Raw genomic sequence first — 27,569 nt, 5'->3', positions numbered from 1 at the left:
TCTGCGTATTCTCCTATCTGCCCTTGTGCGCGCTGGCGTACCTACCTTCTCTACTGTTCAACATTCGCGTCACGTGGTGCATGTGCGTATTCGCTGTTTGCTAGACGGAGGGGTGCGTTTCCTCACCTGCGTGCGCGGCCTGCTGGGGCGTCCCAGGAGCGCGCAGGCGCCCCGTGTAGTACAGAGATTCTCTCGTCTTGGTTTGTTTGGGTGGATTTTTGAGTCAGTCGTGACACACGGAGCGACGAGGGAGTTCTCCAAGGGAAGTGGGAATTCCCCTAAACTGCCCATGGTCACCCGCAATTTCAGAGTCACGCAGTCTCACTTGTACGTAGGAAATCCTCGCAGCTCAGAGAGGAGGAAGCTTCCTCGCGCGTCACCGGAGTCGCCCTCGGGACTGCATACTAGCACTATGTGTCTCTATTTACCTATTTATGAGTACATCTACCTATATCTCCATCTATTTATCCATGCATAGAACAGGAATCTCGCAGCTGTCGTGGAGTAGACTGCCACAGTATGAGTTTAGCTGCCTCGCTATTCTGCCATGAGATCCACAAGTGCTTCACCGCTTCGGCAGCGTTTTGTCAACGATCACAGATTTGCTCTCCACTACTCAAGTTTCAGCACTGAGAAACTGCTCACGCGTATTCCTTCCCTCTGCACGCCGTACGTTGACAAAGCACACGCCTCTGCGTTGAGCGCGAAGCGCGCCTTAGTACTGTGTGCAGAAGACTGCACACGTGCGACAGAAGAAGTATCGACAGAATGCCTCCAAATGTACCACTGTGAGGTTGCAAACAAGAAACGGAAGAGACTTGCTTCCATCTCGCCTCCCCGAGATGGAGACCGACGTCTCTGGTCATGTACGCTTGACTCGCATTTCCCCGGAAGCTGGCCTGCCGCTTCCTCCCTCTCCTTGCTCTTTTTCCTTCCCTGTGTGGACCTCTGCTGTTCTTCGGCCGCGTCCCACTCGCTGCATCTCCATCCTTTTTTGTTGCGGCTTCTGCGCCTCCACGCGGACTCGCTTCGTCGCTCGCCCCCTGCCTCATCGCTGTCATCGCTTTCACTTTCGCTCCCCTGGCGACCTACTTTCTGCGCGTCGCTTATCTCGGACTTCTCACGTTGTCGACTTCGGCCTGGTTCGCACGCTGCATTCTTCCCCTCGATCTCCTTTACGCATGCCTTGCTTTCGCCGTGTGCGTTGGGAATGCCGAGACTCCGGATTCGCTGCGCGCGTCTGCAGCCTGCGCAGTGAACGCTTGTCCCTCTTTCTCCCACAGCTCCAGGTCTTCTTTCTGCGAGCTGTCGCGGATGCCGCCCCACTCCGGCGGCACGTCGAGCTCGAAAACAAGTTCCTCCGTTGCCTTCTCGCGCGGCTTCAGCGGATCTCGCATCGTGAGTCTAAACAGCTGCAGGCCCAACGACGCACAGAGCCCGGGCTCCGCGAGGCGGCAGAGCTGCGGGGGGGGGCGTGTCTCTGCGGCCGCGAAGCAGCTGCGCCCAGCCTCGTCCCCTGCAAGCGCCCGCGACGAAATCACTGGCGCTGGAGCGCCGCCCGACGAGCTGCGAGGCAGGGCAGCGTGGCACCGCGTCTCGTGAGGCGCCGCGACTCCGACCGACGACGCTGTATGCGGAGAGGAGACTTGAGCACACGCCCGCCCTCCTCTCTCCCCGTGGTTAGGGAGAACCTCCGAATGGGCGAAAAAGGGGCTGCTCGCGGCTGCGGCACCTTGTCTCGGATTCGCTGACGAAGGGGCGCCGTCGCCCAGGGGTGGCTCAACGCCTGAAAAAGAGTCCACAGAGAGTGACGGACAGAAAGAAGAGACTATCCTGGGACCGAGACGCTGGCGACGAGTGGGCAGACAACGCAGACGCTTGCCGGCTTCCACCCTAGCGAACGCGTTTAGTCCGATGCCCAGTAGGCAGGACTGACAAGGGATCTGACACACATCAACAGTGAATATGAACTAGCTGTCGCGGCACACCCCTACCTCTCGATAACGCTGTCGCTGCCTGCCTCTCCTTGTACCGTGAAACGAACTGCCGTGTCTTCGCAACCCTCTCTACGTCCGCGACCCTCTCCCCTACATACTACCTGCAGATTCTGAAGCCGCCTCGACCCTCCTTCACTTCCCCCCCCTCCCCCCGCCCGCCCCACCGCCGCTCACCGTCTCTGTCTGCGGGGCCTGCGGTGTGGCTGGGGGCCTTGAGGAGCGTCTGCGACGCCGCGAACGAGAGCGAGAAGCAGGGCACGGCGGGCTCCTGAGGATCGAAGGCGAGAAGGCCGTCTGCGCTCTGCAGGGGAGGCAGCGAGTCCGAGGGAGGCGTCTTTTCCTGCAGACGAGCTTTCTTTCTTCCGCGCCCCGCCGTCTCCCGCCCAGCGTCTCCTTCAGGCCCGTCTTCGCCTGGTAGGTTCGTCCTCACGGAAAAGCCTCCCGACCCGGCGTCTCGAGCCGCAGAGGCTGGAGGAGCCTCCGAGCCGTCGCCGGAGGGCGTCCCCGCGACCGAGGGCGAAGTGGCTCCATCGACCGCTCGATAGGTGCCGGGCGCTTTCGCCTCTCCCTCTCGCCCCAATCTGGTGTGCTCTCCGCACGCAACGCCTGAAGCAGAGGCCGCCTCCGGACTGTAAGGCGATGCGGGCGACGCAGGAGAGGCACCGAAGGCCTCGCGGGAGTCAACTTCGTCGCAGTGATCCAGGCCGAAGGGATCTTCTGGGAAACACAGGCTTCGCTCAGTCTCAGAGCCGCTTTGTGGCTTCGCAGATTCCTCGTCGGGCTTCGTTAAACAAGAGGAGATGAGCACTTTCCGCTTAAAATCGCCCGAGAACGAAGGATGGTACAGCGTGTCGTTGGCGAGGGGGCACCCCGCTTCGCTGAAGTGGACCTGGAGGAGCCGCACCAAGAGAGAAAAAACAAGTCCTCACTTTCTGCAACGATATGAAGGCAGCGAACGCACACCTCCATCAAGCCCCTTCAACGGGGTCACTGACTGCAACCCGACGCACGTGTTTTTCTGCCGTCGGTCTCGACACACAGTTTCCAAGAGATGCAGAGCTGCGACGAGGTCAGGAGCGACTTGTGGGGTCTCTTGCCGGCTGCCCAGTTGCACCGGGAGACGAAGACCGCGTCTTTTCAGCGCGAAGTCGGGTGTCGGAAGCCCCTGGCGAAAGCCGCCGGAAACAACGGCAGACCTAGGCACTGCAAGGACCGAACTCGCGACGGGACTATGAGACCCACGCGCTACAGACTGCGCGAACCGCCCTGGCGCGCCGAGCGTGCTATCCCGCGGAAAAAGGTTTGAGCGAACGCGCAAGGGTGCTTACAAAAATGGGCCTTATGTGCATCTAGGTGTGCCTCAGAACCAGGTAGCAGCGCATACACAAATAACCCAGCACTCGCACGCACGCACACACACACTCCCCACCCGCGCAGAAACGAATACCTGGACCTATGGAAACGCATATATATCGACGCCGCATTGAACAGTGCCCTGGCTCTATCCATGTGCGAGACGGGGGGAGAGGAGAATCACTCACAAACCCCAGGTACGCGTCGAAAGTCCTGCGGCCGCCCCGGGCGCTGTCTCAGCGCCTGCGACAAGCGTGTGAGGTCTCAGAGCATGAAAGGCAGCAGCCCTGGGTGCCTACTCGGATTTGGTGCGACCGCGGAGGCTCCTGCGTGGACACGCGGTAGAGCCCGACAAGCCGCACTGAGCCGTCAAGCAGCCGCGCACGATGGAGAGAGAGAAGGGTGAAGGTTGTGCGAGCCGCCCAGCTGCTAGAGAGGCGCGGCAACGCGAGGAACGACGCGGGCGCACCAGGCGCGAGATACGAGGGGCGAAGCGACGGCAGAAGAAGGAGTTCGGGACTGCGCGACACCCGCGAGGCGGCGCCCGCCGCGTCCCCAGGGAATAGCTGCTTGCCGTGCTCCGAGAGGAGGGAGGAGGCAGAAGCGGAAAGACCCGACGAGTGAGATAAAGCGTTCTGACGGCAACGCACACGCCCGACGCATGCAGCGACGCGCAGGCGGATGAAGGCTTGCCAGAGGCACACACAGGGGAAACCGGCCGTGAGCGGCTCTCGACGAGCAAAAACGGCCGCTTTTCGGCGCCTTCCATGGCGAGTTTCAGCCCGGTGTGCGGGGCGAATGCGCAACAACAACATCTCCCCCTCCAGGACAAGACGCAATTCGGGTGCTTCATCGAGAGCTGCGCACCCTGGCGCGGCTCCGCGAGGTGATACCCGTAGTTTCTCGCTGTTTGCTTCGGAAGGCAGCCGAGCGGGGCCCGTCTCTGCGCCTCCGGCTGCAGTCCTCGGAAGAGTCCTCAGCCGCTATGGCGGCCCCTCCAACTTCTGAAAAAAAAGTTTTTCTTCGCGTACCTGCGAAATGACCGAGGAGAGACTGTGGAGGACGAAGGAGCCGTCCAGCAGCTGCAGGAGCTCGCGTCGCTTCAGGGAGACGAAGCGTGAGTCCTTGCCCGCGAGAGCGGGAGACGCGACGAGAGAAAACGGGGCACTGGCCTCGCCTCGCTGCAGAAGCTTCTCGTCTCGGCGCCTGCTGCCGGCCTTCTGAACCGCGTGAAGAAGGCGCCTGCACACGCGCAGACGGACACCCCGGAAACCAGAATTTGGCAGCGCGGCAACGGTAAATGAAAAGAACTAAACTGCGCCGCGAAGGGCGACAAGATCGAAATAAAGGTACTCCGCACGACGTGAAATGCCGCTCACGACCCAGCACCGCCGTGGGAGCCCTCGCCGCCTCCCTCGGGGGGGGGGGGGGGGGGGGGGGGCGGCAGCTGCGTCTTCCATCAGGCCAGCGACGCAGTGCCGATCCGCCTGAGCGGGCGCGCAACACCCCCCGTTTGCTCGGCCGCGCAGGCCACTCGCCTGAGGTCGTTGACACTTCCCCACTTACTCTTGCGACGTTTCAAGGCGGATTTTCTCAGGGACCGGCCGCAGCCGCAGCTTGGCGTGGCGGGCGGAGATGTGCGACTTCAAGCTCCCCTGTGTAAACAACTCGCCGGTGCGAGGATCCCACAGCCGCAGACAGCCTCGGACTTCCGTCGAGGCAGGAAACAGCGGTGTCCTCAGCGGGGTAGAGGCCCTCCGCCTCCCCTCCGCTGCGACGTCCGCGCCTGCGTCTTCTCTCTGCACGCGCTCAGCTCCCTCGCGCACCGCCCGTGCCGCCAACAGCCGCTCCACAGGCGATGCGCGCCAGCGCAGGGGGACGGCGAACAGCGGCAAGGCAGCCGTCCAGCTGGTGGGTCTGATTGGCGAGAGGTCGCCGCTCGGCGCACGGCCTCGTCGGGTGCCGCGCAGCTTCCGGCCTCCGCCACATGCCTCGGCGTAAGGCGAAGACCAAGATGAGGGAAGATCCCCGACCGCCGCTGCGCAAGCCGAGGCGCGCGAGGACTGCGGCGCCGACACGGCAGCGCTCCACGAGGAAGAGGGATCTGCGAAATCCGGCAGGCTGTCCAGAGAGAGCGCGGAGGACGCAGGAGCCGCTAAGCGAGGCGAAGGCAGACCCACGGAAGACAAAGAGAGTGTGGCGCGAGAAGACAGTGGAGAAGACTGCGGAGAAGACGGCGGAGCGACACTGGAGAGGTCAGCTAGAACTCGAAACTCGCGACGAATGCTGCCGTCTTGCAGCATGCTTTCTGCGCAAGGAAAGACGCATCGCACTCATCGGCACAGCACACAGCCGTGCGCCTTCTGTCGGTTTCCGCACTGCGGAACGCCCCGAGGCGATCGCACGAGAGACGCGCCGCCCGTCTCGTCTCACTACACATTCGTGCGCGACATAAAACACGTAGAAAAAGACAAAATCAAACGCCTGCAGAGGCAGTCTCGCGTGCCTTGGACAAGCTGAGAAAGTCCCCTCTCCGGGGTGTCGCGTGGATATCTCGAACCACGTGCATAAAGTTGGAAGGCGGCCTGAGGCACGAGTCGACTCGAGTGAATCACGCGAGCCGTCCAGTTGCCTGTCTGGTCTCCGCGAGATTCTGGGCGCAGCGAGAACTGAAATCATGCCCTCGGGGTGCTCCTATCTCCTTTGAAAAAATCTCTGAGTCCCCGGTTTCCCAGGCACCTATGGGAACCGAACTCACAACCTTCGGTTTACAAGACCGATGCTCTGCGCCTAAGCTAAGATGGCCCTGCCCGCGAGGCTGAGAAGCCTTTCTCAACTTCCAGCTAGTCTCCTCCGCGAAAATGCGACACCTGGAAATGCACTCGACTTCTTCCTCAATGGCCTTACGGAACCTCCGACGTGGAGCATAACTTCCCTCTCGCCCTCTCGCCACGCTTGAGTTTTCAGCCACAGAAAGATTATTGCTTTTGTGTGCTATATTGTGCTATCTATCTATCTATATCTACCTGTATATACATATATATATGCTATATACCTATATGTATATACATATGTATACATACATGTGCTATATATAGAGAAAGGGAGGATATATATATATATATATATATATATATATATTGAGTATGTGGTTACATATACGTATCTTATAAATATATTCTACATATGCACATTCATCCCTATATATGTGTGAGGGGATCTGGGCGGCACACCGCTCCTGGATTGTTGAGCTTGTGAACCTCGACTCCTAGCAGAGGCAACAAACGAACATGAGGAGAACTAGTCTGTTGCTACCGCTCCGCCCATCCGCTACTCAAATAGACCTGGCACCGGTACGCGACTCGATGCGAGTCGAGAAGACGCCGCGCACGTACTTAGCTGCCGGTTCATGGCTTCGTCTGTGGCGACAAAGACCAGCCCCTGGGCGTCCGCATCCAGCTGCAAGGGAAAGAAGATGGCCTTGCTCTCTTCTTGCTCCTCGACCTCGCCTTCCACAGCTCCTCGCATCTCCTTGCTCATGAGGAGCTCGGCAGCGCCGGCGCCAGCGCCGTGGCCTGCCTCCGCCTCGGAGCTGCAGAGGCCCGTCTGGAGCCCGCAGGCCCGCGAGACGATGGCGGCGTCGAGCAGAGGCTGTAGAACCGTCCGAACCGACGGCCGCACACTCTGAGGCTCCAGAGACCAACCAGCCGGCTTGGCGACGACGCACCAGCGCTCAGCGAGCGAATTGTGAACGAAGCGAAGCGTGCCGCCCGCGGCGCCCGTGCGAGAGCCGAAGCGGGGAGCCTCCAGAAACCCCAGAGAGGACACTGCGCGAGGTTGAAAAGAGGTGCCTGAAGCAGACGACGAGAGATCTGGGGAGGACGAGGAGGCGCGCAGAGAAGAGGACGATGAAGTTTCAGCGCGAGACTGAGCGAGAGAAGAAAACGAACGAAGAAGCAGAGATAAGGAAATGACAGGGGACACGCGGCCAGGGATCAGCCCGCGGAAGAAAAGAACCCCTCTCCGCAGAGAGGGCGAAGAAGCGGAAGACGATCGCATGCTGGGGAAGGCACGCGAGAAGAAGATGACGCGGAGGCGACGCGGTGAAGCTTCTTTTCTGTGGAGCCTGCCCAGGCGAAGACCGCGATCTCAGCCACAGGCGAGTTTCCACCGGACCCAGGTGTTGAAGCGCAGATGCAGTTACAGCCGACGAATGTGCGCCGCATCTCTACCATCGCATGTGTAAATACAGATGCGTACAGACCCACGCGCACATGCGTCGCGAGAGGGCGAAGCCCACTGCGACGGCTGTGTCTCTTCAGACCTCCCCCAAGCAGCCGCTGTCCGTGCCCGCTGTCTCCGTGCGCAGACGAATAGGGCGGGAGATGACGCTTCGTCTGGCAACGGCGCTCTTCATTGCGAAGGAGTGCGATGCCGAAGGCCTCGTAGCGATTCAGCAAAGACCGGCGGCTGCGGGGAAAGTCTGGACACAGAAATGCGCCCACGAGCATATTCCCCTCCAAAGATTCAGGGGCTCTTCCAGCAACAAAAATTGAGATTCGCGGTGTGCAGAAAGGAAGGTCCAGACATAGTTGGGTATTTTGCACCGCCGGTCTTCCGTTCGCCCTCTGTCTCTCAAGTCAGCGGGTCATGCTTCAGGAGCCGCTTCCGCAGGCTTACAGAACGCACAAAAAAGGTTCCGCCTTTCTTTACAATCCGGAATGAGGAGGAAAATGCCCTTGACGAAAAGACGATGCCGCCGGGCAGCCGCGTGTAATAGCGAGACTCAATCTGCAGTCGGCAACAGATGCTACGGCGGGTTGCCTTGTGGTGTATATACGCAGCAGAAAAATGCTAGATCTGCTTTTGGGGTCGCAAATTAATTGATGAAAATGCCAAGCTTTTCTCTTTTTACGCGTCTGCCTTCTCTCGCTTGCAAACGGCAAGCTCCAACCAGCACGAGAAACCTCGCGGCAAGCACTGGAGACTGCTGTCTCGCACCCGCTTCTAGGCAACTCTGTCTGGGGAGCGAGCGAAGAATCAACGGGGAAATCGCGCTAGCTGGTTTTCCCCCTGGTTTTCCTTTCCAAGGAGAGGAGATTGTTCAAGTGATTTTCGAGTCCCTTCTGGCACTACCTGTCCAACAAAGCTGCGGATATCCCAGCATTATCGGCACGCTCGCCTGAGAAAAGTTTGAAACGCATGCCTGCGGAAACTTTGCGCGCGTCGCTTTCTTGTCTTGTTTGGGATCGGCCGAGCGCGACAAGCTCGAAACTCTTGCCAGTTGATTTTTTCTTAAAACGCGGTTTTTCTCTTTGCAGCTACCCTCGAGTACAACATTTCCTCTCCTTCCCGCTGGTGCCCTCTGCCTTCCTGTGCTGCTGTATGGGCGGCGCGTTCGCTATCCGATTGCAACAGATTGTCATATTCTCCCATTCTACTCGTTGTTTTCGTCCGCGTTTAGTTTTCATCTCTGTAGCACAGATAGTCTTCTTCTATCTTGTTTTTTATTGTCTGCCGTCTGTTTCCTTTCTCGCCTGGCGCCACTGTTTTCCTTCGGATCCCCGTTGCGAATCAGCAGTGTAACGCTTCGCTCGTCTGCTTGCCGTTCTGGTCCCCCTCCCCTTCAGTTGTTCCGGTTTCTTCCCTCCCTTCGTCGTTTAGCTCCAGATGTGGTCTTGTTTATAGTCCATGCGTTGCTTCAATTGCGCTGGTTCGGTTTGAACGGCCCGTCCCTCCTGCTCTTGGTGTCACAGCTCCATCGCCAGCTGTGTCGATACGCGTCGTCTTCTCTGTTCCTTCTTGCAGTGGTGTCGATCCAGAAGGCGCTGGACTGATTTTTCCCGCGGGCGCTGTCCAGCTAGAGCGGCCGAGAGGAGAGAGCTCCGCGTTTCCCCTGTAACATTTTTGCTTTTTTCGTTTCGCGCGTCGTCAAGATGCCGATCAATCCCGAGGGCGGTTTCGAGACGGAGATGGAGCGCGACCTGCGCATCAACAGGAAGCGCTACGCCCACCGCGTGTACACGAACGCGAACAAGTGTCTGCTGGACGAGAAGTTCCGCGTTTTCCACTGTAAGCGGTGCACGGCTCACGTCCTCATCACCGACGCAGACGTCGAGGGCGCGCCGCGGCGTCGGACCGACAACGCGCCGGTTTTCTGCCCAGACAAGAACCTCGTCAAGCTCCGGACGAAGCCGGTGAAAGAGCCTGTGAAGGTAAAGCGGTTGAAGGGCCTCGAGACACAGTATCTGCATGCATGCGCAGACTGTGGCCAGAACGTCGCGTACCAATCCGTTCCCCACGACGACCCCAAGGCCGTGCCCTTCGTGTACCTCATTGAGACTGCAGTCATCTTTCCCAAGAGCTCGACGAAGCGCCGACAGCGCTGCCGCGTCTGCGGCTTCGTCCCACGAAACGAACAGCACTTCGAAGACCACAAACGTGAACGCGGCCACTGGGATCAAGAAAGCGGCACTTTCTCTGCGACTGAGGACAACAACGACACACCCATCAACCCGATCATCGTTGGATGAAGGAAGAAACCCGGGAGCTGGCCTGCGAGGGATTCTCATGGCCACCGACAAACGACTGCGGCTGGGAACCCGACGCGGCGCCTCTCGCAGCGGCTGGAGCGTTTGGCGTGCCTGAGGCCATGAGAGGGAAGCAGGTCGGTGTTCGTGAGCCGTGAATCGTTTCCTGTGCTTCGCGTTTCAGCGGGGGAGATGAGAGAAGAAAAGAGGACAGAGGGCAGAAATGCTTGAACTCAGGAGATCACGTTCGCGAGCCGAGAAACGGGGGAGAGGCGAGTGCCCGAAAGAAGATGCGGCAGCGATCACGTAGAGAGACATCGAGGCCACCGTGTAGAGATGAGCGGGTAACGCGAGAGAGTAGAAGTCATTTGAGTAAGCGAAACTGCGGCACGAAGAATAGAGCCAAGAATCAGAAGGAAATGACCGCCTTCTGGGGGGCGAACAGCAAGCTCTCTCGGGTAGCGAAGAGCTCAAACGTATTTGCAGTCCCCCGGTTTTCAATTTTTATCTTTCGAAGCTCCGTGCCGAAAGGGAAGCCGCACACGCGACAAGGTGTTCGAATGGATGAGAGAGAAGAATGAAGGCGGATGGGTGGGCATTTCTAGAGTCAGATAGGGAACGCTATAGAGCCAGAGGAACCCTGGCTCTCCGCTGAAGGGGTAGCTGGTCCGTCCACTGCGTTTTTGTTTCATTGTGAATTTTTTGTATAAAATTGGCGCCGAATTGGTGTGAGAATCCGAATTTCTTTTTCAAAGTCAGAAGTGCGTCTTCGTAGTCACCTGCTCAGCTCTGACTGTCAAAACCTTTCAAAAAGTGCTTTCAGACAGGTACAGTGCACCGCACTAACTGCAGTGTACATACACCCAGAGAGGTTGTACGTACACTGCAAACAGTACCTGCATGCACGCCCTTCACACTGTGAGACACTCGTCTTTTTTCCGTTTGCTCAAGGTGGCGCATCACCACGGGTTACAGGCTGGTTGCCGTGCGTGAAAGGCGCCACGCACACTGGGGTTACGTATTTCTATCTGCCAGTTGGACAGCCTTGACAAAAAGACATGTCAATCCCAAATCGGCAAGAGGCGACGCGAGTGCGCGATAAGCGATTGCTGCAGGAAAGCGGAATACGGTGAGACGAAAACGAAGAGATCGTGGCATTACACGTTCAGCCAAAACTGTTCAAACAGAGAAAAGCAAAGCCAACAAAATTACGTTGCTGCTGGGAGCGCGCAATCAGCAAGCAGGTCTGGATATTTGACAAGACATCCGAAAAAGACACAACGCACAGATTCATGTCTTAGCATTTCCCTCTCTGCTTAGCAAGAGCGAGGAATAGGAGCGGCGTAGAAGCGCACCACTCAAGGCCGCGGGTCTCGAGTGTCGATACACTCGCTATACATCCCAGAAGCCGGAATTGTCGCGGTTTCGCTCTTCATTTCTGCCTCCTTGTGGCCAGGCGTCCGTGCGCCCGCCCCCTCTGCTTCGTCCTCTCCGCTCCCTGCGAAAGAGGAGGAAAAAGAAAAACCACGAGACGCTTCAGCTGCATGGCAGTGGGGCCAGTGTGCGGTTAGAGCCGCGAGTAGCTGGTGGCATGTGGGCGACCACAGAAACCCTAGAGGTTTCTTTTTTGTTTCTGCGAGCTAGAGTGCAGCTTCTGTTGACCGCCGCATTCCTCACTTCCTACGCGTGTACTCTAGAGTTTCCAGTACGCTGCTTTCGAACTCTGAAAACTGAACTTCAGTGGCGCTTCCGGCCGGCTTACCCTCCATAGCGCCCTAAACTGTCGCTGCCGAAGCCTCGGCGCCTGATGCGACCCTCCCGCACAGACTCGTGCCGGTCTCGCGAACTCCCGAGGCCTGCGAGAGCGACAGAGGAATCCGCAGCGAAAGAATGTTTCAAAGAAAACAGAAAAGCGAAGAGACACGAAGCTGAAAACGAGCGAAAGAAAGACGCAGGCAACAATGCGTGCGTGCAATGCAGACACCGGATAAATGGGAAGGCAGAGGTCAAACATCGAAAGTAAAAAGGCCAGAAAACAGAGAAACCGTCTCTTGAGCGAGGTGACGGCCGCGTGGGAGGACACAGACGGAGGAGAAAGAGCAAGAAAAGCCTCGCACCTCGGTTTGAACCGCGATAAAAGTCGTCGTGGCCTCCTCGCCGAAGTCTCCCGCCGAGCGGCCCGCCTCGACTGCCCGAATAAAAATGCGACAAACTTTGCTCCTCGTCGTTCTCTTTGACGAGAGGCCCAAGCAGCTTCTCGGCCTTCGCGATCTCGACTTCTGCCGAATGCTCAGCCTGGAAACAAATCGCACATATCCACAATAACATGAGGCAATAGCCGTTACGCGTGGAGTGCACACCTTCATATATATTGTATAGTCATGCAGCGCAGTATTTTAAGCATGTCGGCATACTCACGCCGCCTCGAGGATGACCTCCCGCCTGTTCCTGACGGTTGCGGTCGCACACACGTACCTAAAGCGGTGCGCAGTTACATAGAACAATATAGAGAGAGATAGACAGATAAGTGTATATATATTCCATATCTGTAGACATAAACATGTATGTGTATTTACGCGGAAGTCACGACGCCCGCGTGGTTTGACGGCCCACCGAAACCCCGCGGCCCTTCGCTGGACCATTTGCTTGTCTGACTCACGCGTGCGCGGTCTCGGAAGGTCTTCAGGAACGCGTCGCTTGTCTCCAGCGGAAGGTCGAAGTAGGCGACTCTGAGGCACCGCAGAACAAGCTGCGCCTCAGGCAAAAGCCATCAAAACTGCATAGAACGACGCCGAGGCCGGCCCCGTCTGGCGACGACGGGCGCCTGCCTGCATGGAGGACTTCGGCGCTGTCAAGTGCTGTCTCCACAGCCTGCATGTGTTCGTTCCTCATCTCATCGACGGCGCGGAAGATACCACTCAGACGCAAAAACAGACGGGGTTCTGAGGCCCCTTCAGCGTTTTTTGAGCTATCCCTCGAGGCCTGCTCCAGTCGGGTGCGTACAGACGCGGTGAACTCGCGTTCCTTTTTTTCCTTACCGGCGCTCAGTTGCACTTCGCCGAATGTCACCGAGCGTGGGAGGAAGCTCCACGCGCAAGTCCTCCGCGATGACACGAATCCTGTACGCAAAGAGGCGCATCAAAAAAAAGCGAGAACTCTTCTCTCAAGCGCCGCGCGTGCTCGCAGCTATGCGCGCCCTGCCGCTCGTCGCGCGACTGCGCACAAGCGTTTATACACCTATATATATACATGCATGATTACATACATGCTTGCATATAAATATATATACACACATACATATAGACGCATATCTAGGTACATGCTGCGCACATACATACATGTATATGAATACATGGCTACGGAAGTATTTATATATGCCTGCGTTGATGCATGAAACATGGCGAGGCCGTGCATGCGCAAACCGCTGCAAGAGGGTTTTTTCGCTTTTTCACCGCACCAATAGTAGATGTCGCTCGTGGATTTCCAGACGCGCTGTCGGTTGGCGAAGCGCACCGTCGCTTGCCCAGCCATCCCGGTGAGCAGCGACCGCTGCGGCAGCGTCTGCGGACACAGCAGGTTTCACGGGAGAGACGCGAGGCACACAAAGCCTTCATAGCTAGAGAGGACGTGCGGCACACGCACGCGGGACCAAAACGACACGCCCTCGCTCTCGCGCGGCTCCCCACCGCCTCCATTGGTGCCCGCGCGACACCGCGCGACACGGGCGAACCCTAAACCCTGGAAGCCAGAGGGAGGAAGCGCGTTCGATGTCTGCGCTCCCAGACTCTACTGGAGGAGCGAGTGATCGGTAGCATCGTACTTGAAGTGAGCATTTCTGAGGCAGGACTATTTAGCAGCTTTTTCTGGGGAGCATATACTACCAGTTGTACTACTGGTTTAGATCTCCAAAGATGGGGACACGTAGGCTACCGCGCGTTGTACATCTATCAGCTCTTACCTTCATATTTGCCGCAACGGCTAGCGCCCTCGAGAGGACGTCGACTGGAGAGACGCCGTGGAGGTCCCCGCGGCGAAGGAGATCTTGAGCCGCCGGTCGAAAGAAAGGGAGAACTGCTGGCGACACGGAGTCCAGCAGGCGGCTCGCGCTCGCAGCCTGCAGAAGAATCGAGACAAAGCGGGGCTCTGAGCGCCCGACAAGAGAAGCGTATCCGACCCTAAACCCTAGCACGCACAGACGCGGTGCCTCTGGAGTTGCGACAGCAAGCGAAACAAAAACTACGCCTAGCTGCGTTTTCCTTTGTCTTGCGCTCTAGACGTACTCCGGACTTGAGGATGGCTTTCGGGGAAGGGAGCGAAATGAAGGAAAACCTGAAATGTGAAAAAGCAAAACCGAGAACGTGAAACGAATTCTGAGCTTCGTCGGAACTGGAGCAATGCACCAACTTGCGCACTCACACGGCCGGGCATATATATATACATATGGGCACAGAGCGTTTACACACACATTTCCGGATTCAGTCTAGTCAGTAACATCCTTTTCAAGGTCTGCGCTAGTCCCTCCCACTTGAAATGCCGCTAGCCGCTCGCGTGTAATGACTCAGCTCCTCACTGCCCTTCATGTTTGCCGCGTTTAAGCGACCGCATCCGACTATGCAGACCCCCGTACAGTGCGTAGAGAAATCTATGCGTATGTATCAGACAGATCGTTAGATACAGATACGGGTATCCGCGCCGCTGAAAGGCGAAAGAAGGTACGGACGCATTCGCCTCGAACGCAAGACTGTCTTTTCTCGTTTCCACTCACTTGAATCCGCAGGCTCGCTCGAGTTTTTCCAAGTCATGTATTTCCTCCGGCGAGACGAGGACAAGAGACTTTCCTGTGCGACCTGCTCGGCCTGTGCGCCCGCTGCGGTGGATGTACGTGTCTGCGTCGCCCGGAACGCCGCAGTGAAGCACCTGACACACCGCGACAACACAGGGTTTAGGCTTTGAGGGCCGAGGGTTTAGGGTCTGCGGTGCGGTGCAGCTCCGTGAAGCAGCGAAACTGCAGAAAGAGACGGCGGAGAACCGATGCGGAGGGACGAAGGCCGCGCAGGTGCAGCTGCGAGCGTCAGGCTCATCTGTCGGCGCCTCATTACGTTCGACGGAAAAGCAGAAGACAAGGACGCAGCCGCGACGCGTCACATGAAGCGGGGAGCGACAGCGAGTCGCACTTCTGCGTGGAATCTAACCAGATCGACGCTGTCGATGTCAATGCCTCGAGCAGCCACGTCGGTGGCGACGAGAACTTTGTAGCGGCCTGCGGAGAACCGAGTGTACACGCAGCGAAGTACACTCACACGGATCGCAGTGTGGCGGGCGCCGCCTCAGCGGCTTCAAGTATTCACCTGACTGAGCCGTTGCACTTCTCGCAAGCGCCACTGCAAACTGTGCACATGTGATTCTGTAGGGGGGGTTGAACGCAAGGGGAGGCTGCGACAGAAAGTTCACGCGCCTGTGTGTCGGCGAGTCGGATCTTCCGCTTGCTCGCCTTTCGTGCATTCTTTATTTCCCACCTCTTCTGAAGCCGTCCATGACGGCCTGTCGGGTCTCCTGCCCGATGTCTCCGTGCAGCACGCCGGCGCCGATTTTCTCAAAGTCCGCCGCGTTCGCGAGCGCGTCCGCGTCTGCCTTGGTGGGGACGAAGATAATCGCCTGCTTGCCGCTCTCAGACTCAGCCAGAATGAGATCCTGCAGCAGCGGCGCCGCAGCCAACACCGTCGAGCTGTTGCCTCTGCGCGTCGCTGAGGCTGCGAACCGACCGCGCGCAGGCGCCGAAGAGGCAGGCAGCCGCACCGCTAGATGCGACACTGTGGAGGCTGTCCTGCGAAGGCATGAGAAAACACGGGTCGACCTCTCGCGCAAGAGAGGCCTCAGGCTTGGCGGCTAGGCAAAAACGCGGAAACACCGAGGAGGCTGACGCACGGGTTTGGGTTCAGGAAGCCCTGCGGGAGACGCTCGGCAGGTGAAGCACGCGGCGCGCTCCACGCGAGGAGTGGAGGAAGCGGCGGCGCGAATGGACACAGGACAAGAGGAAAAGCGAGAAAAGAAGGCCTTGGCTAAGACACGTAGCCGGAAGACAGTGACTCGGGAGTGAACGGAGCTGCAGTGCGCGGTGCTGTGGGCAAGTGAAGCCAGGAGGACTGGGAGAGCCCGAAGTCTCTGAGACGGCAGGCCGTCCAGGCGCTACGACAGTGACCGTTATCCAGAGAGTACGAGCAGCTAAAATCGTAAAGGATGAACCAGACGAAGGAGCAAGGCACTCGCACGCAGCCGCGCCGTCACAACGAAAACCTGCGTGAAGCTGCGAAGGGCTCTTCCAAGCCGGCTCGGCTTCGAGTGCTGCGTAGCGTTCGATTCGAAAAACCAAACTCCGTGAGCAGACGCAGCTAGCGCTCGGCGTTCGCGCTCGAGTCAGGATGGAGCTTGAGAAAGCGCCTCCACGACCGTGCCCAACGGGCTTTGCAGCCGATCGCTCGCCGCTTGGAGGATCTCTCACCTGAGTTTTCTCTCTGCGAAGACGTCGATGCGCTTCGGCCTCTTCAGGTGAGTGCCCGCGACGTCCTGCACCCAAGCAGGCGTTGTGGCGGAAAAGAGAATCGTCTGAACTGGGAACGGGTTTTCCTTCACTTTTTTCAAAATTTTTTCGACGTCCTCCGCGAAGCCGAGCTTCAGCATCTCGTCGGCCTCATCCAGCACCACGTGCCGCACCGAGGAGAGACTGCGGCAATAAAAAGGGGCCCGGCAAACACCGGAACTGGCGCGTAGTAAAGGCGTAGCGTGGCCTCTCCAGAGGATCCGTACCACGCACTCGTGCATGCCAAAGTCACAAAAACAGGTGTGTGAAAGATATACGCGCACAATGAAATTCCACATATATATGTATACACATGTAGAAGTGATGTACACATACGTGAAGTTGCCGGCGAAAAAAAACTAAGCGGCCGATGCATAGGCTTTTTTCGCTTTCTGCGTTGTGCGAGTCGCGCGTCCTGCTGGCTCACTCAATGTCGTCCTGTGAGATCTCGCGGTCCGCCTTCAGCCCCATCAGGTCAAGCAGCCGGCCTGGGGTGGCGACGAGGACATCGAGGCGGCCTCTGTCGTCTTTGCCGTCGCGCGCGTTTCGTTTCTCGGCTCTTTCGAAAAGCTCGTCGCCGTCGCTAGCGGCCGCAAAAGCAAGCGCTATCGCTTTTTTCTTCTCCCTCCGCAGCTGCCGCAGCTGCGACTCGACCGGCACGCCTCCGTAGAGACAAAACGAGGTGAGGCTGAGGGGCCCGCCCAAGCGAACGACCTCCTCAGCGACTTGCCGTGCGAGCTCTCCTGAAACATACATCACGTCGCCATATCCATACATGCCGATGCACACAGACGTCGTCAATGTGCATGTAGAGGCCCTCGCGAACCCTGTGTACGCAACAGTTCCTGCACGCGCATGCATACATCTACGTATATCTGTGCATGCATGCAAAGTGAAATCGAAGCTATTCGTGCCGTTGCCTCCCTACGTGTCGGTTCGAGAATGAGGATTCGGGGTTGCTCGTAGAAGCCCCTGTCTTTCCGATGGCGTCGCGCTTCCTTGTCGGAGTCCTCGGCGTCTGCCTTTGCAGAAAAATCCTTCTCCATTTCGCGCTGTTCACGCTCCATCAGAGGCAGCGCGAAGCCAATCGTCTTTCCGCTCCCTGTTTCGCTGCGCGCGATCATGTCGCGGCCGTCGAAAAGGCTCTCATAGCTCTCACTCTGAGCAGTGAAAAAAGGAGAAAAACAGTTCGAAAACATTGACACGCTCGCGCGCGCAGCACTCGACCGAAAGACCCGAGGCGCATCCATTTGATCTTCTACACATATACAAGCAAACATACGGAGAGACATACAGACATACATAGACATATACAACATACATACATACATACATACATACATACATACATACATACATACATACAGACAGACAGACAGACAGACAGACAGACAGACAGACAGACAGACAGACACACATACATACATATATACATACAGACACACAAACACACATGCATATGTATCTATATATACATATACCCATACATACATACAGACACCCATACATACATATATACATACAGACACACAAACACACATGCATATGTATCTATATATACATATACTCATACATACATACAGACACCCATACATACATATATACATACAGACACACAAACACACATGCATATGTATCAATATATACATATACCCATACATACATATATACATACATACAGGAATACGGAGATGTTCTGTGTGTATGTGCGCGTGTGACTGCGAAGGCAAACAAACGGGCTGCCGCGAGGCAAGCCCCCCCTTGAGGAGAAGCGTCTCCGCTCGGCGCTGGCAGAGTTGCATTGAAAACTTTAACACTACATCTGCATGCACATGCTAAACAAAGTGGGTAGAGTTTGAAGTGTCAGCGCTGGAAGGCCATGGGAGCGAAGACCGTGAGGGAACCGGTCTACGGAAAGGCCCTCTGTCTCCTTTTCGTTGCCGCGACTTTCCTTCTCTCGCCCTCGCGACGAACCTGAACAGGCGTCATGGTGGTGATGCCTCGCGCCTCAAGCTGCTCAACCGTCTCTCGCGAAATTCGCTGAAGAGAGACAGGAACACACGCAAAGAGCACAGCGCGACTTGCGCGACACCCACGCACGGGTTCGCGCCCCAAAGCGAGGCCCGAACGCCCACGAACGGCGACGCGAGGAACTCTGAAAAGAGGATGCGAGTTGCCAGGCAAACGCCGGCCAAGGCGCATCCTTCTACCTCCCGCGACACGCGACTACCCCTGACTGCGGAACGCCTGTGTCCCTCGGGGTGGCGATAGCGCCCACACAGCGCTTCGAGTGACTCTGTCGTCGCTTGGCAGTGGCAGCCGAAACCTCCGCGCCCTGAGGCAAAGCGCGAGACGCGACACCCGTTTGTCTTTGCTCCGTCGAGGCTTAAGATCCAAACGAGCCAGGTGAAGCAGCGGAGTGGCGCGCAGGCACATGACCGTCTGGAGGTCCCCGAGCGCGTCGCCGGGAGCGTTGCGTCTCTGCGCCTCTCCACTTTGGTTTCGCAGTTGCTTACGGGGTGCATGGAGGCGAAGCACCGCCCGGTCGCTGCCGGAGCCCCGTGGCGCGCCGCGGCAGCAGCCTCGGCCTGCGAAGACGAGACGCGCAGCGAGATGGTACTAGAAAATAGGAGATCGCGTCAGTTCTTGGGAAAACGACTTCAGAAGCACCAGTATTCCGTACAGACTAACATCAAGGAGGCGACTACCAAAGTGAATGTCATGCTATTCGTGCAGCTTGCGGCGCAACGCTGCAGGGACAGCGAAAAGAGCAACGCGGGGCGAGCCACAAACAGCGAGCAGGAGAGTGCGCCCACGCGACCACGGAAACCCAGACGGACACGGGCAGAAAGCCGGCAGCACACGAGAGCGAAAGCGCGACAGGAAAGGAGCTTACAAGACGCGACATCACGCGCACGGGGTCCTAGTGCGGCACCTGAGTTGCTCCTTACAGACTGTCGGCGCGCGTCTTCTTCCTCTGGGAAGAGCAGCGTCATTCGTTCCTCGTCTTCGGCAGGCGTCGCCGGGCTCGCCTCCGCCGCGGCGCCTGTCTTCTCAGGTTTCCCTCTTTCACTCTGGGTCGCAGATCCTGCGCTGGCGGTCGGCTCGTCTGCAGACGCAGCGTCCTGCTCGCCGTCTGAGCGCCGCCTTCTTGCGCCCTGTCTTCCCTCGCCGTCGACTGCGCCACGCTCTGGCTTGGCCACGTGCCTGCGAGCCGCACGCGCACTCAGCTCCTCCGCCTCGGCGTCTGCGCCCGTCCAGTAGTCTCCGTCTTCCTCCTCGCGCGACGAGGGAAGAGCCTCGTCGGGCGTGCGCGCGTGGAGCCGCGCCGCCTCTTGGCTGTCCGCGTCTGTGGCAGCCAGTCCCCCCTGCAACGCGGCTCCGCGCGCGGCTGTCGCGCGCTCTTCCTCGCGTCCTTCTTCCCGGTCGCTGCCCGCTCGCGCCTCGCCTCCGCAGGCCTCAGCCAGCAGACGCGCGCGTACCCCCCCCACAAGTCGCCTGGCGCGTCCCGCAGTGCGGCTCGCGGGCAACGACGCAACCGGCGAGTCCGCGGGCGCCGCGAAGTGAAGCGGCAGCCCTGCGCCAGGCGCTGCGCAGACTGAGCACGGAGGAACGGCCGATGCGCGGAGAGGCCGCGCAGCAAGGGAACGCGAACGCGCGTGGAGCGAGAGTGAGGGGAGAGCGCAAAGCGGGCGAAGCGAAGCTGCAGACACCCCGCGCGCGGCTGACCAGCGGAAAGACGGATTCAGCAGGACGGGCGAGCTCGCAGACAACGCAGGCCAAGAGAGGAAGGCGAAAGGGCCACAGGCGCTCGACCGCCGAAGCCCGAGCGCTCCTTGGCACGCCAAAGGAAGGAAAGACGCGAAAGGCGAAAGGGACGCAGCAAGAGAAAAGTAAGAAGAGGAAGACGGACAACACGCGCCCTCCGCGGGAGAGAAAGCAGCCCCGGAAGCGACGTCAAACCAAAAGGGCGAAGAGGAGGCTCCACACGCAGGCGAGACGTGCAGGCTGTGGAGCCCCTTGCACCTGAGCGAGGCGGAAAGAGCGGAGGAACAGACGAAGAAGGAAGAAGCACAGAGCAAGAGGAGAGCGAGCGGAAAGACTCCACACGGAAGAGCGCGAGACTGCGTACGCGCATCCATCTTGCGCCTCTCACAGGACGCGCTGAAACACTTTTCGAGCAGGCGAGACGGAGAATCAGTAGAAGAGGGCGGAGAGAGGGAGCGGAAGAGATCGAGCACCGGGGCCTGGCTGGAAGCAGAGGGCTGAGCGCATGCAGAACGAGACAGGGGCGGCAAACCTGCAGCGGACGCCCGGCAGCGTCGCGAGTGAACGCAAAAATCAGAAAAAAACGAGGAGAAAGGTGGACAGAGAGGAAGACGAATATGGGAGGGTTCTGTGTATATCTCTTGTTTATGACTGGCGTAGATCTCGTCCCGCCGCTCGCACGGCCAGGAGCCTCCTGAGCCTGCCTCGAACATTTTTTGCGAGCCTCTACGCCTCTCGATGCGTCGCGAATCCTTCTCCTTCATCGGGAAATGGACAGAGTTCGCAGATTCCAGCGAGGGTCGCCTTCTTCTCAGCGCGCGCCATCGCCCGGCGTTCCACTGGTGGTCCTTCCCACTCGCAGAGGCACATGCACTCGATTTGATCTGCTTTGCAGAGAGAGAGGTCCGCTAGTCGGCCTCTGCAGGGCAACTCGAGACAGAGGAGACGAAGAGAAAGAGAGCGCAGTCGCGTAAAACGGCGAACAGGGAGGAGGAAGCCCAGAAAACAAAAAGGGAAAGCGACGAAACGAAAGGCAACGCAGAGACGGACGAGGCAGCGAAGAAGCAGAGAAAGGACACAGGGACTTGGTATGGGGCGAAGCGTGCCTCTCTGCTACGATTGCCGTCCCTACAGTGTCTCAAAAAGCTGACGGAGAGAACGAGAGGAAACAGGTCGCCTAGACGAGCGAGCGTGAAGACAAAGTCGCAGGAACGAAGGAAAATCAGGCGCCCTCAGCCGCCATCATTCGCTCGGTGGATATAAGGAAAGCTACAGTGCCTGCTGGCGCAGTGCTGCATCATTTCGCTACCCTGTCTCCGCAGAAACAAAGAACAACGGTGACGAAGGGAAAGCGAGGCGCGAGACGGCTCGGAAGTCTTTCTCTCGTCCTGCCGATTCGGTTGAGAGGGCCGAGAGGGAGGGACTCCACCTGCCCTGCCGCCGCATGCAGGAAAAGGAGGCAAATGCAGAGAAAGAGGGAAAGAAAAACGAAACGGTATTTTCTTTTCAGCCGGGTGTCTGTTCTCTCTCTCTTGTCTCGCCTCAGGGTCACAAAGAGACACGCAGAGTAGTCCGCACTGCATGCGCGCATGCGCGACTCGCATGTGGCATCGAGATTTGTCTCTCAGACGAAGAAAAACGGAAAAGCCGCGGGCCTCCAAGAAGAGTCGGTTCATTTCAGCGGCCCTGCGATACGTTTGGGCTTTCTGTCGCATGCAAACTCTTGCAGGGGCGCGACACAAACTTTCTTCTGTCGTGTGTCACCGTAGAGCGGTTCAACTTTTCTCCAGTGCGGAAGAAGCTTGAAAAGCGAAACTTTTCTAGAGAAGTCAGATCCTCTCACGCTTCGCCATTCACTGTCGAAGCGGGCTCTACACGTCCACGTCCACGCATCGTCTTCCTTCTTATTCGCATGCTTCTTATTTTGCGAGTTCGTGGTTTTCTGGGCTTTCCGCGGCCTTCACTTTCTTCTCCCAGGTAGCCGAGAGATGAGAAGCCCTGCCAGCAGCTGAAAGAGCGAGCGCGATCTCTTCCAAACAGGCACGCAGCCAGGGCGAAGGCCCGAAGTGACATGAAGAAGACAAATGTGAGGCGTTGATGTGACGCCTTGGCCTTAAAGCTGGCAGACGCGCCACACCCTACATCGAGTCACAGTGGAAGAAGAAACGAGGGAAACATGCGCCCACCTGGCGCGGGACGAAGAAACTGCTCGGGTCGGCAACGCGCGAGAGGCCCGTGCGTGCCTGAGAGAACTTTAGAGACCTCGAGTTCGAGCTGCAGAGACGGGAAGCACCATGTCTGGGGTGTCTGCTTTATTTTCTGTTCTTCTCGAGAATGCGTTTGCCCTCCTTCACCGCCGGCGCTGGCCGCTTCCGCGGACGTCATTTGTCGCGCTTTTCCTGCGTCGCGCGTGAGGGAGGCACCGCGATCGCTTTAGCGCACTCTCTCCTCGCGCGGACACCGCGCTTCTCAGCGAGCGCCGTTCCTCTTTCGGCTTCAGAAATCCCGCGAGGCGAGTTCTGCCAACTCTGGTCGCAAGATTCTCGCCATCGTCTCGTTGCGGCGCCTCTCTCTGTGTCCCGTGTCTCCCTTCCAACGCTTGCGCGTCCGCTCGCTTGCTCCACTGGCACCGCCCGCGCCGCCTCGCTCTCCGCTCACCGCGGATGTCTTCTCCCGGGGCTCGTTGCTGCTCCGTCGCGGTCGCTGCGTAGGAGCGACAGGCGCCTCCTGACCTTCGAAGCGCGACGCGCTCAGGGGCCCGAAGAGCTCCTCCGGGCAGCGCGCGGCCGCGGAGAGCCGCCGATGGAAGACGCTGCAGAGGCGAGGAGCGCATGCACCTCTGCGAGGCAGGCGGCACGACGCGCGCGCCCGCCCTTCGCAGGCGACGCCGAGGCTTCAGGGGTTGCTGCGTGCGCGGGTAGCCGCTGCGCGAGACTGCGCCGCCTCGCGCGAGTCAGCGAAGAAGCGCCGGTCGAGGCATGGCTTAAAGGGCCTGCGAGGGGACGCGTCTCCCAGGTCAAGGGGAGGAGCGCGTCTGCGCGCGGAAGCCTCGAAGAGGTGCGCGACGCTCAAGGCGTCTGCGACGCGCCGCCGCCTCGCGGGACGCCTCCTGCAGGATGTGCTCGGGCGCGTCCGGGGGGTGGCGGACCCCGCATGCGTGCAGGCGGCGAGACAGCGCGGGAGGGCGTGCCCTCTGACCTCTGCCGACTGCCTGCGGATGCCCTTCTCGAGCTTCTGGAGATGCACTCGCGAGCGCTGAAGGACGCACCTGCGCGGCCGCAGCTCGGGACCGAGCTGCGGTCGCGTCAAAGAGCCACGCACGGCGGCCTTTCCTCGCGAGAAAGCGAGGAGTCTGCTTCGATGCCCGCTACGCTTTCTTCCGGGCCCTCTCCATCGACGCGGCGGTCGCCGTCGCCTACCCCATGTGCAGAGTCCTCCGCACAGTTGCCAGTGCCGGCTTCCGTCTCAGAGGCGTGTGTGTCGCCTCAGTTGCTTTTCCAGGCAATGCGTGAGCTCGCTGCGCGGTCGGCGTCGCTTTCGCTTCTTCAGCTGCTGCGCCTTTCGTGGATTCTCGCATCGTTGCAACTTGATCATGTTCCTGATGCGGCTGCCCGCTCGCCCACCACCTCGCGCCTTTCTGCCGCTCGCACCGCTGCTGCGTCATCGCGCTACTCCACTGCGCCCGTCTCGCTTCTGTGGGAGGCGCGCCGCGAGCTACTTCACGGGCTTTTTCGGCGACTGCAGTCCGTCGCCCTGCCCCCGTTTTCTTCCTCTTCGCATGAGTCGAGTTTTTCTGGCTCAGCGTCTTCGGCGGCGTCCTCTGAGTCTCGCACCTCTTGCGCCTCGTCGCCTTACCAGCCTTCAGCTGTCGCGTCGCCTCCCTCCGCGGCTGCACTCGACCCCTGTTTCAAGCCTGGCGACGCGTCGTGGGCTCACCCGTCTGCATGCACCTCTTCTCTTCCGTCTGCGCTTATCGCCCGCAGTGTGCAAGCGCTCGCGCAGCTCTTGGATCCGCGTATGAAGGAACGCTTTCCACTCGTTGTTTCGCTCGTTCTCCCTCGTCTCCTGGTTCTCTTTGCGCACCAAACTGAGCGCGAATTTCAGCTTCTGCTTCGTCGCCTGCCTCATCGACCTGGCGTCGACCGACGGGTGTCTCCGACGACTCAGGATTTGCCTTCGGCGCTTTCTTCGTTTCCTGCCTCCGCGTGCGATGTTTCCTCTCCTGCAGCCCCGCAGGCTGCGAATCAGGAAGTCGTCTATTCGCCTCTTCCCTCTTCGTCGTCTAGCTGCTGTCGCGCGGACGCGACGACTGTCTTCAGACTGCCCAAGTCTCCTTCTGAGGCTTCCTTCTCTCTCTCGCGGCCTGGTTGTGCTGCCTCAGCTGCTTTTCCTGGTCCTGAGCCTGCTTCCCAGTGTACACCTGACGGCTCGGTTGTTATTCTTCCTTCGCCTCTCTCCCTCTTTGCACGCGTGTTTGGCGGCGTCGCGCGGCTCAACCTTCGGCCGTCTCTTGCGTGTCTCGCCCGCTTCCCTCGCATCGCATTCGCAGCGCTCAGGAGTCCTCTAGAAATATCTTCGTCTCACACTTCCGCGCCCTCATCTTGCGGCGCAGATCCGGATTTCCTCTCTTCGACCTCCTTTTCTCCCGACTCGTCTTTATCTTCTGGCGGCTCTCTCTGCGCGTTGGGTGCGTCTGTGTTGGATTCCGCATCGCCTCCTTCTTCTGCGGCGTCTCTTCTCGCGTCGCCGTCGCCGTCGGCCTGGGGCTCGCGCGCGGAGACGCCTCAGCCTTCTCTGCGCGATCTGTCTCTTCTTCTGCTTTCGTTGTCTCGACTCGACCTGACCACTCAGGCGTCGCTCCTGCTGCGCCTGGCGCTGCCTCTGCTCGCCTCACGCGTGGAGACGGCCCTGAGCATTTTTCGTGTCGAGGCTCTGATCCCGTTGTCTCTCCCTTCTGCAGGTCCGCCCTCGTCGGCGGACGAAGCGTTACCGCGGGACTCATTCCACTTGGATCTCGCGAATCTGCTTATGGCGTCAGCGCTACATGCTCACCTCGCGTGCGAAGCCAGCGGTGCGATTGCCTCGACGCGTGGGAGATCGGCAGGGCGGAGACGGGCGGGTCGATCTCGCGCCGGGCTGGGACGCCACCCCGCATTCGCGGACGTCCTCACGCTGGCGCCGTCTCGCTCGGCGTCTTCTTCTTTCACGTTTGCTGCAGATTCTTTGGCCTCGCCGTCCGCTTCTCTCTCTTCGTCTGCCGCTGCTCCCTGTCTCTGCTCGGCTGTCGAGCTGCCGCGTCCCTCGCGCGCGTTCACGCACTCGCAGGCCCCGCTTTTCCGTCCTGCTGCGGCACCGGCGCGCAGCGCGTGGACGCAGTTGGCGGTGATGTGCCTCGACGCTTGTGCGCTTCTCGCCGTGACCGCGGAGGTTCGCGAGCTCGCCGCTGCGCAGGCTCGAAATCTCTCTTCTTCAGCGGCCCTCTCGGCTTCACTGTCGAGCTCTGCGGACTGCGGACCGTCGGCGTGTCCACCAGTGCACAACCGAAGAGGCGGAGAGGCAAGAAATTTGTCTGCGCGCACAACTTCCTGCATAGGGAGACTGGGCGGTTGGGACAGCCCAGGATCCCCTCACAGTGGTACGCGTCAGCGTCCTTCACCTTCGCCTCCTTCATCTGCGCTCGTCGCGCCTTCACTCGAGGGAGACTCGCGTACAGAAGAGAGTCATCCTTCGTCTTCGGATTCTTCACTCGAGCGGCAGGTGTCAATCTGCTGCCTGGCGTTTGCCGCTGCTCCCGCCGTATCTCCCTCGCGCGCTTCGGGCAGACGGGCAAACGCTTCAGCTGCGGGGGGTGGGCTTCGCCGCCCTCCCCGTGACTCTTCTCGTTTCTCGTCGCTCGTGGCGTCTCAGACGAGCACCAAACGCAGCGCCGCGAGCGCGCGCCGCAGGCCACGGCGGAAAGTCCCGGCTGCTCCATTTTCAAACCCTCTGTTGCGTTCCTGCTCGCAAGCGACACTCGCGTGGCTCGTTGGGCTCCAACGGAGACAGGGGGCCCGGCCGGAAGCCGCGGACCGCTCAGCTGAAGTTGAAGCTGTCTCCGCGCAGAGCCGACGCGGGAACGGAAGGCGAGACAAAGCGGAAGAGGGAGTGGAGGAGCGGGGGGACAAAGGCGGCACGGGATTTGAGGCGCTGAGGCCATCGCAGCGACGTAGCGATGCCTCAGCGGCAGGCGGGGCAGGCGCGAGCCTCGAAGCAGGACACAGACCGAGGACAAGAGAAACAAAAGCGAAACAGAAACTAGCCGGCGGCAGGCGCTCGCGTCTGGAGGACGAGGTAGGAACTGGGACCAGAGGAGCCCGAGGCGTGTGCGTGTTTGCAGCACGGTGTCTGGTGCCAGAATGGTGCTGTTCTGGCGACGCGATCTCGATAGCTGTATTCCAAACAGCTTATCAACTTTCAAGGCGTGCATGTCTCACGACGCTAGGATTACTATCTCTGGAGCGACAGCGCTTCGTGTTTCCCGGTTCAGGGCGCGTACGCGACTAACTTTATTATTGTGGCTGGAAGAGGGCATCTGTCTAGCCGTTGTCGGCTTTCGAGATGTGTTTCTGTTGTGTGATTAGTCTGGACTTCCGTGCATTCCGTGCGTTTTTCGCTCGCATTATCAGGCAGAGCCACATGCGCAGGCCGTACCCCACGCTGTCTGTCAAACATGTCTCTGTGCGTCTGAGCCGCGTTCCTCTTTGCTTCTAACCCATTTAGCCATGCGTCGCCGCCGTCTCCGCGTCACTCCGCACTTTCGTCTTGTATCGCCTCGAGAGGAGGAGGGGCAGAAAAGCGGAAAGGGACTCGACTGGCACTGCCTGTCGCAAGATGAGGAGGATTTGCACGAGGGAGACAAGCCAACAAATCTGGGTCGTTAGCTGTGTCTGTATGTTGTGTGTTTGAAGGTCATCCATGTCCTCCGTAGCATTCTTCCGTTCTCGCGTCGTCAATTCGCGCCGTCGTCGGCCCTTCGCCCGCCCGCCATCCTTGGCCCTTCGTCCCCTGTGTCCCCTGGAGCCCAACGCGGTCGCAAAGACACGGGCGGGGCGCGCTGCGTCCGCTACGAGTCGGGGGCGTTTCTCGCGCCGGATATTTCGTGCAACGCAACTGTCTACCCGTACACGGTTGATATTCTTCTGCGCAATGGCAGATGCAAAGAGAAAGAACTGGGAACCGGAGCTGAAAGGTGGGGAAAGCATAGGGCGCAGGCAAATAGCGTCGCCGGCGCGTAGGTGCTTGCGCCAACTTGGAAACAGCATGAAACACGACGAAAGCTTGTTTCACGTCTTTTCAAGAGGGGGG

The 27,569-nt window shown here is 59.1% G+C and overlaps 4 protein-coding genes and 1 non-coding gene across 5 annotated transcripts; 2 read left to right on the top strand and 3 right to left on the bottom strand.

The window, feature by feature from the left end:
* Positions 1–1,175: 1,175 nt before the first annotated feature.
* Positions 1,176–7,861, bottom strand: BESB_079920 (uncharacterized protein; the record flags this gene model as incomplete). The annotated part of the gene is made up of 7 exons (XM_029366354.1): positions 1,176–1,786; positions 2,172–2,886; positions 3,650–3,985; positions 4,382–4,592; positions 4,917–5,658; positions 6,746–7,277; positions 7,625–7,861. The coding sequence occupies 7 exons, from the start codon at positions 7,859–7,861 to the stop codon at positions 1,176–1,178; spliced, it is 3,384 nt and encodes a 1,127-aa protein (XP_029217785.1).
* BESB_081040 lies at positions 3,195–3,264 on the bottom strand. Its single transcript has one exon. It is a non-coding gene; the product is annotated as a tRNA-Met (tRNA).
* A 1,425-nt stretch (positions 7,862–9,286) lies between the features above and the next one.
* BESB_079910 (uncharacterized protein) lies at positions 9,287–9,883 on the top strand (the record flags this gene model as incomplete). Its single annotated transcript, XM_029366353.1, has 1 exon — positions 9,287–9,883. The coding sequence occupies one exon, from the start codon at positions 9,287–9,289 to the stop codon at positions 9,881–9,883; it is 597 nt and encodes a 198-aa protein (XP_029217784.1).
* A 1,230-nt stretch (positions 9,884–11,113) lies between these two features.
* On the bottom strand, positions 11,114–20,599 carry BESB_079900 (DEAD/DEAH box helicase domain-containing protein; the record flags this gene model as incomplete). The annotated part of the gene is made up of 17 exons (XM_029366352.1): positions 11,114–11,126; positions 11,643–11,736; positions 11,998–12,175; positions 12,540–12,609; positions 12,919–12,999; positions 13,338–13,441; positions 13,839–13,994; positions 14,161–14,209; positions 14,646–14,797; positions 15,073–15,140; positions 15,397–15,704; positions 16,380–16,601; positions 16,885–17,200; positions 17,386–17,617; positions 18,432–18,497; positions 18,974–19,045; positions 19,409–20,599. 17 exons carry the CDS (start codon positions 20,597–20,599, stop codon positions 11,114–11,116), a joined length of 3,372 nt encoding a protein of 1,123 aa, XP_029217783.1.
* A 1,960-nt stretch (positions 20,600–22,559) lies between these two features.
* BESB_079890 (uncharacterized protein) lies at positions 22,560–27,499 on the top strand (the record flags this gene model as incomplete). The annotated part of the gene is made up of 2 exons (XM_029366351.1): positions 22,560–26,555; positions 27,173–27,499. 2 exons carry the CDS (start codon positions 22,560–22,562, stop codon positions 27,497–27,499), a joined length of 4,323 nt encoding a protein of 1,440 aa, XP_029217782.1.
* Positions 27,500–27,569: the final 70 nt, after the last annotated feature.

Source organism: Besnoitia besnoiti, chromosome VII (assembly GCF_002563875.1).
Source record: "Besnoitia besnoiti strain Bb-Ger1 chromosome VII, whole genome shotgun sequence".
Lineage (NCBI taxonomy): Eukaryota > Apicomplexa > Conoidasida > Eucoccidiorida > Sarcocystidae > Besnoitia > Besnoitia besnoiti.
Note: the sequence above shows the minus strand (reverse complement) of the source record. Positions and strands in the feature narration are given on the sequence as shown.